Source organism: Siniperca chuatsi, linkage group LG14 (assembly GCF_020085105.1).
Source record: "Siniperca chuatsi isolate FFG_IHB_CAS linkage group LG14, ASM2008510v1, whole genome shotgun sequence".
Taxonomy (NCBI): domain Eukaryota; kingdom Metazoa; phylum Chordata; class Actinopteri; order Centrarchiformes; family Sinipercidae; genus Siniperca; species Siniperca chuatsi.
This window is the reverse complement of record NC_058055.1, coordinates 23,225,113-23,238,145: the sequence shown is the minus strand read 5'-3', so window position 1 is coordinate 23,238,145 and position 13,033 is coordinate 23,225,113. Positions and strand designations below refer to the sequence as shown.

The 13,033-nt window shown below is 36.3% G+C and overlaps 1 protein-coding gene across 6 annotated transcripts in view; it reads right to left on the bottom strand.

The window, feature by feature from the left end:
- Positions 1–3,991: 3,991 nt before the first annotated feature.
- cadm1a (cell adhesion molecule 1a) overlaps positions 3,992–13,033 on the bottom strand; it is a 368,288-nt gene continuing 359,246 nt past the window's right edge. For all 6 annotated transcript variants that reach the window (XM_044221784.1, XM_044221786.1, XM_044221788.1 and 3 more), the window contains 2 exons: positions 12,756–12,884; positions 3,992–8,947 (listed from right to left, as the gene is read on the bottom strand). In XM_044221784.1, the coding sequence (XP_044077719.1) occupies positions 8,829–8,947; positions 12,756–12,884 (248 nt within the window). In that variant the 3' untranslated portion in view covers positions 3,992–8,828. The remainder of the gene's footprint in view (positions 8,948–12,755; positions 12,885–13,033) is intronic.

Sequence of the window (13,033 nt, the reverse complement as noted above, 5' to 3'; positions counted from 1 at the left end):
CTGATTCTGATCACCCTCCCCTTCCGAGCATGTAGGAGAAACTATGGTCTTATTTTCAGGTGATTATACACAAATGAAAACATACTTATAAATATTATATTCCATTTCTGCCAATAGCTCCTCCTTAATTTTACACACTGTATCTTTCAAGGATACGCTTACGCTTGTTCACTTTTTTGCAACAAGTTAGATCAGAGGATTGACAACATACTCATGTCTCTGCATTAAGTATGGAGCTTGACCAGACTGTAAACCATTACACTTTGATATAAACAGCACCTTTTCTGCTAACCTTGTGATAGATGAGAATACTTTTAACCATGGTGATGGCTGTACACATCTAAGATGGTGACGAGCCTCAGAACGCTTAAAAGACAAAAAGATTGAATATGAACCACAAAAACGAGACAAAAATCTACTGACGAAAGCTAGACCAAAACATCTCACATTTTTGTAGACAAAAACTAGACTGAAACTACTATACCAATAATAAAATTACTAAACGTGACTAAAAAAAGACTACACTACATAATAAAGGCATGTTCATATTACGTGGTTGGTCGATGGTATTTTAATTGCATACTAACAAGAATAAAGTGTAACAACTTTGCAGATGCAGCTTTACATGATCTATCCATAAGCATGTAGAAATGCTATTATGCTACTAGCACTTAGTTTCAGTTAAACATTGTGTTGCTAGTAGCAACCACTACTGGCACAGTTCAGTAGCAGTTGCAATTTAACTGAGATTGATACATTCAGTCATTTGTCAGACCTGTGACCAAATAAACATTGACAGGCTTCTTTTATCTACTCCTCCACGTGGATCAATGTGTTTCCCAACTAGAGGTGTTCAGTACATGTCAGACAAATCAACAATGAATCTTTAAACTGAACCGACCATACTGAATCACCATTGTCACTGAACAGAGCAGTAGATTTTAGCAATATTCTGTTTGTGTATTGCAATATCTGTACATGAAACTATTTCTTTTCATATAGTTTTTCTTTTAAACATGCCTTAGTCCAATGTTATGTTAAACCACCAAATACTGCAACCCTGTCTCCAAGAAATTACGATGATATACTACTAATTTGCAACAGCAAATAGATTTTGTAGGGGATCTAATGCCGCCCAGATTACGTTTTCTATTACCATAAATACGGACACGTTACTTAATGTTTATGCCAAGTTGCAAATTGTTGATATGGAATGTATCTGCAAAATGTTTACCAACAATGTATTTTATTCATTTTCCAAGAATATCCACTTGAAGCAACCGAACCATGAGCAAGCACTTTTTTGTGGTTATATTTAGGCACCCAGCACTTGGTTGAGGTTAGGCAAAGATCATAGTCTTGGTTCAGTATTGAAAAAGTCAAAAGTGACTTGGAGCATGAGAGAGGATGCGTTTACTTTGTTAATATTTATCCAAAACCATGATCTTTCCCTATACTTAAACAAAGTCAGAAGACTCAGAATCAAAGTCCTGCCAAGTTACAATTCCTCACAACATAACTGGCAAAACATATTAGTAGTGTATGAATGTGATTTCTAGGAGACGGGGTTGAATGCAGATACATGTAATTCTTAATTAGTTACTTTGTATTTAATGATTGTATGAAAATATTATATATAGACTATAACTGCATAATGGGGACCTTGGTCTGATTGCAGAGCAACGGCAATTAGCTTAATTGTTGTGAGACATTACAGGTAGCCTGATTTTCTGAGTGCCCTTAAGAGTCGCCATTACCACGAGAGTTTATGGGTCTGCTCTTTCCTGCCCCTTACAATCGCACAATCAATAAATCATTCATAATCACTTCTGGTACACCTGTTGACATCAGGTTGTAAAGGTTTGCTTTGCAGAGCCTCTTCATGGCCTCCTAATCTGAATGGCCTCTGAATAGGTGCTAAATAGCCAATCCCTGTACAATATGTAAGTGGCAACAAGGACACTTTTAAACAGAGTTCATTAGAACAGGATCGAAAACTGGCTGGCCACTAAGTCAAATAATAATGTGGTTGCTGTGCACATATAATGGAAAAATAATATATTATTCATCTCAGGATATTGCAGCTTTAACCTTTTGAGCTTGCAAGGTTAACACATAAAGACAAGACTGCATCACTGACCTTTTAAATAAATGTAGACAAAACACCATCACCAAGGACATATACAGCAAAATGATTATACTATGGCTTTGTTAAGTGCAGCCATTTGCTGTTATAGACTCAGTTAAAGTGTAATGAATAGGATTCCTTTCTATTTAAGTTATTTGAGGATATTGAGCAATGAGTCTATAAGAGACCAACTGGCACACACATTAAACGTGAACTCAGAAGTACATTTTCTATGACTGATAGCTTGCCTCTGGTCTTCGTGTTCTAATCAATAGCAGTATCACCTTTACTTATTTAAGATGTTGGCTCATTATGTACAGCACTTGAAGTATAATGAGAGCCTGGGGTGAAAATGTAATTAAAAAGATAATATCTTCCTCTACTCAAGTCATCTACTGAATACTGAATATTATAGGTGTGGTAATGTCTAAAGTAAAGCCTGACTCATGAACATTAAATATGAATGGAGAAATACATTTTTCAATGACAGATAGTTTGCCTCATGTCAATTCCACCTACTTTGTTGGAATCAATAACACTATCTCCATTTATTTAAGATGTTAGTTAAAAAGGTTCACTGCACTTATTATGCAGGGAAGCTGAGATTGATTTTCAGAGTATAAATCTTGTCGAATATATTCAAGGTTTCAATTAGGAGCGCTCATTTTATTCTACATGTTCACACTGGTTTATGCATATGATAAAGATTTCATGACATCTGCGCCTGCCAAGGTTCACTTCAGACTAAAAAGAGCTTTCAACATCACTAAAGAATAAGTGGAAGTGGATATTTATACCAATCTTGTTTCTCTGCTGACATTTCTTTGTCTCCTTGTCTCAATCTAAATACACTCATGATATTCAGCAACGTAAAGTTCATTGAACCTGTGAAGACAACGGTGTATTTGTGAGGCATTTCAAAACAAGAGTAAAGTGTAAAGTCGCTCTACTATTACTGTAAGGGAATATTCATTATACAACCTACAGTATATCCAATATCCCCTTTGAATTATGGTGGTGTACTTAAGCTGTCAGTGATCTCTTTTGCTGCCCTGCCTGCTGCCACGCTGCTCACCTGAACGCTATGCTGCAACAGGTGCAATCACTTGCTGCTGCTGTCCATAAAGCATTTCATAAACACAACCTCAGTCTGTATCCCCCAAGGACGAGAAGTTGTTATCGTCACTCCCCAATCCCTGCTGTGCAGAGCTTGGTGTTCATTGTGATAAGTGATGAAGTCAGAGCCTGAACGCCAAATGTCATCTCTTTACATAACAATCTACTATGAGAGCTGGTTGACTGAAACTACAGTAAAAAGTATTATTTTAAATATCACTAAGTAAAACTTTAAAGCCTCAGCAAAATTTGTATCTCTTACGTCACACTCCATTCTAGTAAAAAGGTTCATTGTACGGGGAGGCAGTCTCAAGAGACTATCCCGTCCAGAAAAATGTTATTCTTAAAATAGCTTAAAATAACCACTATCGACATTTTGTGTCAAAGCAGGAAGTAGTTAGTAGTGATTTTAGCAGTGAAAAGTTAGAGAGGATGCTGGGGTGGATGGATGGGTGTAAAAATTTCTTTCTATCATTTGACATTTTGACCATATACTTTGCAAATTCTGCAAATATTTAATTAAAAGTATTTTTCTATCTGTGAATCAACTGTTTAGGCAATCAGAATGAAACAGGTCAATGCAGTCAGGCTTCATCATCTGCAAATGGTTACTGAAGATGAAAAATAAATAATACTATAATAATATGTGTTGCTGTGTGTCCATATTAGTCCACATTTTCCCATTTAGATGTGGTGCATCACCTTAATATATTAACATTTAGAGTAAAAAAATAATACCAACACTGATTATTTTGGACATTAATATCTTTTCTTTTTTATTAAGACAAGAACTCTTCATTGTTTTGTAAAAATGTCTATTTATGAACCAATACAAAATGTGTATGGGAATGTGGAACTCCTTTTCTCCATTAATACACATGAACATTTTCCAAGAACAGCAGAGAGACAAAAAGAATCAATCTAAAAACAATGACTGGTGAAACAATTAAAACTTTTCGAGAATCAAACAAGCTTCCAAAGGTGGTGGTGCGTTGAAAGTGACAGCAGTACAGCCACAACAAGTTTCTGATCCTGCTTCATTCCAATAAACAGTGTACTCTTTATGACCTATGTCAACACAAAGCAATACTTATCACATCTTTTACAGTGCACCAACTATTAAGAAAAATACAGAAAACATGTACAACATATATGCAAAAATATCACCAATTTTGCCTCTTGGATCTAAAATAACGTGTTGCACTTGATTCGATGAGGATACATTTTACTTGCTTTTATGTCATTGATAGGTGGGGCCTAGACTTTGCATTCTACCTGAGATGCAGTCACATCGGTTATCAACGTATGAACCAGAGACAGGACATTATCAAAAGAATTTAATGTGGAGAAAACTACATCAGTTACACTGTAAGACAAAAGTCAATTTTTTACTTTACTGGGCATTTAATAGAAAATATAATGACATATACAATAACCTAAAATATCATCCTGCTATTTACTTCAAATGGAATCTTCACCATTTCTGAATATTTAAACCTATCAAATATATTTTTATTTCATGTTGTTTTGTTCATGTTACTCCTTATATTGGAACTTTGGGAGAGGAAAACTCTTATTGTAAAAACAACATTTGGAGAAACACTCCTGCTGTCCCAATCCACAAAAGGTATAATATTCACAAATAAAAAATTAATGCATCAGCCTTAAGGGAGAAGACAATATTCAGTTCTATTCCTTTATTGGCATTTAATGAAGCTGCCACATGTCACTGAAGCGAAATAGTGCTCACTGTAAAATACAAATCACACAATCTCAGTCTTACAGATGAAGTGACATCTGCCCTGTGATTCATAAAGCAACAATAACAAGTCAGTTAATAATTTTATCAGACACCAGACCGTAAAACATCTAACCTAATCAGAACCCTTCCCCACCCCCACCTACCCATGTAACAAACACAAAACAGTGTCATCAGCATACAGTGTTAACTTAGTGGTAATTCCTTTGTGAGAACAGAACTTTTAAATTAAATCAAGTTTTCACAGAAGAAGAAACAGTTGGAGAGAGTTGGACACAGCATCTTTGATCTTTGTCTGTCACTCCTGTAGCCCCCATCTACAACTGCCACATCCAATGGAAAAGCTAAAAATATGTCCACAGCTCCCACCCAGCCAACGTGCTGTCTTCTAAAACTGCAGAAAAAAATATTTAACGACTTTAAAAATGCACAGATGTGTTATGCTCAGGAAGGTGAAATTTGCGTAATGCACTTCACAAGAACCTTCTCAACTGCCTTTGGACGAACCCAAAACCCCATTCTCAATATGGAAAGACTGAATGCTGTCTTCATGCATGACTATAATATATTAAAGCTATCACACTGTTAATGTGTCGCAATCCGAGCTGCACATTGACAAATTCCAATCAAATGGGTTAACATGACAACAAAGTATTGAATCTTGGATGAGTATCCACACAGCAAGCAACACCATTAAGTCCCAAAGAATCCATTCATTTTCCAGAGTATCCTGACCTAGTGACATTTTCATTACAAGTGAGTTTCATCATTGGATATGACTGATATTGATATATATCATATATTGGTATTTCTGATTTAACAATTTAAGCATCATGGAAAACCAAAAGACTCTGAGGTTACTGTTAGAGCAAAAGGTACAGTGCCGAAGAGAGCTCAACGCAGTGCAACTTAAAAAAACACATGCAAATAGTCAAAACATAAGAAAATGAAGAAAATATCTTTATTACTCTGACAACTCAAAAGCACATCAAACAACTAAAACACAAAAAGTACATTAAGAAGCACATTCACCAATATGACAACACAAAAAAGACCATGTACAGGTGCAGATGTTGTGAAATTGGCAAATGTATTTCTTCCTTTGCTTGTGTTTAATTAAGTTGTACTTAACTTCATGGTAAGTCACCATTAAAAAAAGCACATTTTTTGAAAGTAGCTCTACCTGTAGAACTTAACACCAAAGTTACAATACAATTCTAAAAATAATCATGATGACTAAGTTTGGACACCCACAATGAAAAAAATCATTCTTACGCCTTTTTGCTCATTAATACACAATGTGAACAGTGTCAATACACTAAATGACACCTATCTACTTTTGATATGGAATGTTTCATATTCCTAAAACTCACTGTTATTGATGTAAAATTTTCTAAATTTTAATTTTCTAAATCATAATCTAAATTTTTTTTTTGTTACATCATGATGTATTATATTAAAAACAAGCAAGCATTGCACTGCAATAAAATGTGTAAAATCAAATCAGTAGAGAAAAGGCTATGTTTTTCTCTACTGATTTGATTTGGTTTGGTTTATGTTTGTAAAATTGACTCTAGCTTTTCAACTTCACAACAACTTTAATTTGAAAAACCACAGGAATAAGTGCCACAAAAAATAATACTTGAGGAATGGTTGCAGCCACTGTTGGGAGTTGATGATAAGTTTATTTCATTTGTGTTGATAAAATGTTCGAAATGATGTGATATCACAACACAGAAAGCCATGAAATAATAATGCTTTGCCTGTTTGAAACTTTGAAGGTGTACACTGCAACCTAGACCTCCACCTCAATCCACCCACAGCTGTCACATAGAGCAAGGATTCATTGGGTGAGCTGCTTGCTGTGTGAACACATAATAATGACAAACAATGCCATGAATATACCCTCATTGCCATGTTAAGAAGCCAGGGCATTAATGCAACCCATGGGATTACCACCACGGAGCACAACATGTGTATTAAGTTCAGTTACAAACAATTAATTACTTTTGGCATTCTGCTCTCCAGCTGGCACAGCAAAACAGATCCTCATTCAGTTTTGGCAGGGGACACATAAAGCAAGATAACAAAGCAAAAGGAATGTGTTTTAGCAGGTACATACATGCAAAAAAATGATCAAATGTTTAAGCACTCAAGCTGCTGCATCAAAGCAAAATATATATTTAGAAGGTGTGATGGAAGTGGAAAGTCTGGCTTGTCTCTCAGAGTATTTCAGTTTGAAGACATTTACTTTCCCCACCATTTGCTTGTTTTACATTTTGACAAAACTCACAATGAACGTGATACAATAAAATCCACAAAGGTACTCCATTGTAATTCTAGTTGTAAAAAATATTTCTTAGTAAGGATTAGTGTACAATACATCTGTGATTTCATTGGCTTGATTTACATTGGATTGTGTGTATATGAGATAACATGAACCCGCTGATGGGAGGACCTGGACTGCCATGACCTTTTTTTTTGTGCAGCTTACTTATTTCTAAAATAAATTTGAATGCGTTTCAGTTTGGAGCTTAGTTAAGGTTTCTCTTTTTGGTAAAGTTATGTACAGTACACCAGCATCTTTTGGCTGCTGGTTGGTTAATATTAATACCAAATGTTTTTTCAACAGCCTTTTATTACTGAGGCATCTTGAATGAGTCTGCCAAAAAATGTTTTTTTTAAACAATTTATATTTTCCTACTTTCCCATTTGTAGGAAAAACTATTGTAGAGTGAGAGCAGATGGAAAGCAATTGAATCTCATATTTACAACTCAATAAAAGCTGGTGGGAAAACAGGGCTTCCATTCAGCCAAACAGAAGAAAAATGGTACTGAACAGAGAAAGAAATCAAAATAATGAAATAGCAGCGCAGTAAGGAAAAATAATGTACTACTTCTCTTTACTAAGAAAGGTAATTGTTTGAGAGGCAGTAGTATATCTGCTCTGAAAAACATACTGAGTTTGCAAAACATGAATTAACTGAATTGGCCCAATAAAAAAATTTTTATTATCCTTTGCTGTCTTCTTTTTGATTATGTTTTGAATGTGGTTGTGTTCAGGAGGGGGCAGGGAGGGCATATACAGTACATCAAACCTGTTTCTCATTTATGTCCTTTATACAATGATATGTAAAGCATTCCATGCATTTTTGGAGCTGTCAAAAGAGAGGGAAGTAATGGCTTGAGACAAATCACAGTATACTGGAAAGAGTTTTTGTTATGCAGGAGAGGATGCGTGTGCGCAGACACATTTAGGGAAATGAATAAAGTGGCTGTGTAATTTTACCCTCATACAAAAGCCAACAGCACATTGATAATTATGAGTGTGAAAGATGAAACAGGAAAAGGGGAGCAACAAGGTTATGCAAATGAGGATCAACACAAATCCAAAGTATGGATAGAACAAGGCACAGAATTTTCTGCAAATGGTTGAACTAAATAAAATTCGTACCAGCAGTTAGGGAGGTGTCGAATGGTGAAGCTCTCTACAGTGATTTCTGGCAACGTCTGGCGCACCTTCCCACCCCCAACCCCTTCTCAGTTTACCGAAAACCCAAACCCTCCCATTTTTTGTCCTTTTTTGATTTTTAAATTTTTTTACACACAAAACATTCCATCTACATCTGCAGACTAGACTAAACAACGGCTTAAAACCAGGCCTTTCTTTAAAACCCCATCTCTCTTCTACTCCTTGACCCCTCTACTCTCACTAAAAGTGATCCTGAACCAACTAAAATCCCTCCATCAAACCCCCCTCTCCCTCTGCCCCAAAAACAGCTTAGTGTCCCAAAGAGGACACTAGAGTGAGGGGTCCTGTTTTGATTAGATGTAGTACTCTTTCTTTTCGTCCGAGTTGGTGTGGCCCCCCTCTGCATTGATAATGGCTGTATCCGCGTCCGCTGCATCATCTGCTCCTTTGGCTTCATGCGTGAAGTAGGTACCTGAGGAGGAGGGTATGAAGGACAGTGTCACGGACTGGATAATAGCCTGCTGCTTAGATGATACAAAAGATTAAAATATGCCTCTACGTCCCACAGCACCTAATTATGCAAATCCTTCACCATGTGGCCATTTACACAAACCTAACACCAGAAAGCTGTAATATTCAGATTATTCAAGATTGGCACGTGAAAATCAGGGCTTTGAAATAATCTTGAGTGTGGGGAAGAGCATGGCTCACATCTTGAAATTAACCTTGTCAAGTTAAGCAGGGAAAAACCACTTCAAACTGAATTTACAAGATTTATTCACATCGTATCATAGTAGAGGTTGATAACGAAGGCAATATTCCAGATCGAATGAGGAAGGGCTCTGTCAAATGAGGAAAAAATATAAATGCACAAGTGCGGCTTGAATAGATAGAAACAAGGTGTTCAGTGGTACTGTACCACAAGGATAGTGACATGGGATATGCTAAGATTGCATTTAAGAAAAAAGCCAAAACCTATCAAATCCTTTCAGTATTTTTTCTTGTTGTTTTCCTTATTGAAGATCAGGTTTTTAAGGCAGTTTTTAAGAAAAAAATATTGAATCTGACAAGTCATCATCCTATATCTGAAGCTTAATTTATCTGACTTTTGGCAATGCTACAGTCATATCAGAATTATGCTGTAATCCGCCCCCGTTGCCAGTTAATACAACCCTACTCCCATGTTCGTTCACAGGGTTATGGGTTGCTTCAGGTAAGTGTTTTTTTTTTGAGTAATTATGGAAAGTTTCTGACAGAGATATTAAAAGTTGCCCTCAACATCCTGAAATTCTAGATATTTTTTTCTGAGCGATCTCCTAACATTACAGTCTCACATCTCAACATTTCTCTGCCTAGGAGTAGCCACCAAAAGAAGGCAATAAAAAAATATCTCTTTCACCTCTTCGCTATCTTTATTGCACTTTCATGAATATTCATATCTGGCATCCACTGCACTTTAAACAGCACACAACTTGCATCATGCACAATGCCATTAGTCTAAGTGGCCTCCATTTGATTTGTTTATTTGCATCTCATTGCTATTTCATAGTGAACAGCCTAACAGAAAAAAATGGCATCATGACAATGAATCAGAAGTGAGCATTAAAGGATAATTCCAGTTTATTACAGTTTGTGTCTTACTTTTGTAGTTTTGGTCATTATTTCTACCAGTTATGATAACATTGTACTCACCAAAGTAATTTCTGAGATCTGGGAACATGACAACATCTCTACAACAAAGTCAGATGGGGCAGGAAACTTGAGCAGTCAGGCGATCAGACAGGTTGCAAACAAGCGAACAGCTTAGCCAGATTATCTAAACAACGTTATTTAGAGGCGAGGTTATCCCTCATTGCACAGGAAACTGTGCAAAACTACAGTAAGCATGGTAGGTCAAGTTTGAACCAGTACATTGGCCTGTTAACTGTGTTGGATGTTTAGAATGGACAGTTTGGGTAATAATTGTACTGTTCACCTTTGTTTTCTCTTCTAAATAAATTTGGCTAACCTGAGGGTTTTTCCAATGACTCCCAAAACTGACTGTTGGAGAGTACCAGTGACAGGCGTACCAGACCTTCGTTGTCATGGTAACAATAATAAACATGTGTGATGGTCGCAGTTTGGTTAGGTTTAGGCAACTACTTGGTTAAGTTTAGGAAAAGGTCATGGTTTGGGTTAAAATAAGTACGTTAGTCATGCTACGGTAGTAAGTCAACTGACATAAGTTATGCACGTAACTGAACTTACATACATAAATTAAAATAAGTCAGTGTTGACTTTTGGTTTCACATGGGACATGAACAGTGGTCTCCTGAGTGAAAGTCCTGTGTTTGATCCATCCATACACCCTGTCCTCCTTCCCATGCGGACTTTGTCACTCTTTATACTACCTCACCTGACTGTAGTCTTTTTGTACTTATTTATATTGCAATATTTATCAATTGACTTGTGACCCCAGACTCATTAAAAGATTTCAAGGCTCAGCCCCAGATCCACCAACCCTAGAACCTGAATGTTGGTGCACCAGATGGCAGTGTGTTAGGCCTTAGGTGTTGATAAATCATGTACAAGTCAACTGGACAAAGGATGGTTTTGTTTACTAGCCTGGTAGGTTGAGTTGCCAGAGACATAACAGAGACGAAAGATCTAAGCCATTAGTTTGACAGCAGTGAAGCTAAACTTTATCGGCAGATCCAAGCAGTTGTTGACAAAAGCAGCAATACAAGCCGAACCAGCGTTAACGGACTTGGTTGATTACAAATAATGAACTGTGTGGTTTGACTGCGTACCAGATATATAAACTACTGGAAATATCATGAACCTTATTACAGTTTAACACAGTGTTATTTCAAATGTTTCAGTTCACCACTGAGATGATCAGCAGCCAACAGAAATTATTTTAACATACAGCTTCTGGACAGAAATCTGAGGGGAAACACTGATACTTCAGTATCACCATAATATAAGAAAACATCTCTTCTACACCTTTAAATTGCCTCATTTACACTATTTCCTTTTTTAAAGTGGTTAATGTATCCAATTCCATTTCCTCCTGCATAAGAAATATCAAAGTGTGAAATTTGTTATAGATTATAATTATTTCTGTGTTACGAGGGCAGCAGACGAGATGCATCACACTATTTAGCAGGACTGCATGAAAAATGTAATTTTACTTACCATCAGTAACCCGTAGCTTTAATAGCTGTCTTTCCATTATTTGGAAAGGATGTAAAAAGAGGTTTTTACAGAATCAAAATAAAGAGGCTACACATGATAAACTTTATAGCCTGCTGGATCAGTTTGTGTTGTAGAGGCAAGCAGAATGCTGCTGAGAAATGATAACAGGTATTCCATTAAAAGACAGAAAAAATATATTCAAAAAATATTTTAAAAATAATAATAAGAAAATCCAGAGCACTTTTTGATGTAGTTTATTGGGATTTGTACTGTAATATTCCTGTAAGTATGTAGAACATATCTGTTTTGTTTAGTGTAGTCTGGCTAAAGTATGTTTTCTGTAAGCTGCCTGTTTCACTAACTGAGTTTTGCACCCAGTCCTCTCTGTAATTGATGTAATTAGATGTTTTTAAAACCTATATCTATATTTTTTAAAGTAAAAAAATATAGTTAAAGTTTGTTGACGTTCTTGATGTTAGTCCTCAATTAATTGTCTTGTTTGTTTTTTTTTTGTTTATGCTGTGTGCTGAAGCCAAAGACAATTATCCACAATGGAACAATAAAGTCTGTAGAGTTGCAAAGTAGGAGGAACCACTGGTTCTTCTGTATTCTGTAAATTCCTGTTTAAGAGTTTTCTTTTCCTGATATCCTCAATATGCCTCAACACAGAAACACAGGAGTCACCCAGATGATTTAATGATACTATAGGTTTATGTTATGTTCATCCAAAACTGAATCGGAAAGTGAATTCATTTAATCTGCATGTTCTGTCCAGTTTTATTAGATTTCATTGAATCTGTGTAAAAAGGGACTGCTTGATTTGTAAAGTAGTAATGTATCATTTTGTCACTTTCTGTGGATGGTGAATATTTTTTTTTTTATGGTGATACTGTCCATAGTTTCATTTAGGTTGAATCAACTGTGCAGCATCTGAATGGCAATTGGATGCACTTCTATGTTGCAACCCAATGTTTTGCGAATTGGTCTAATTAGATTGTGTCACTTTATGTATACTGTATATAATAATCTTTCCCAATGCAGCTTTACTAAAAAATGCAATGTGGTAGTACTGGCTAGAAAGCTGTAGTTTTCAGGTCCACTACCTTTGTGTCTTGCAAAGTAGCGCCCCAAGACAATGAGTAGACAGAGCATGGCGAAGACGACCACGGCCACCACTCCTCCAATCACTGCGTGGTCCACCGTTCTGGGTGCTCCTTCTCCAGCTCGTGAATCTGAAAGCAAAGAAAAAACAAACTCAGTGTGGACAGATAACAGTTTTACACTGTGGGAATAGCAGTCAGCCACCATCCCTACTGGGATGTCTCATAGTTAAAAGTTATAGAGATGTAGATTATACTTTACGTAAGGCATTTAAATGCAG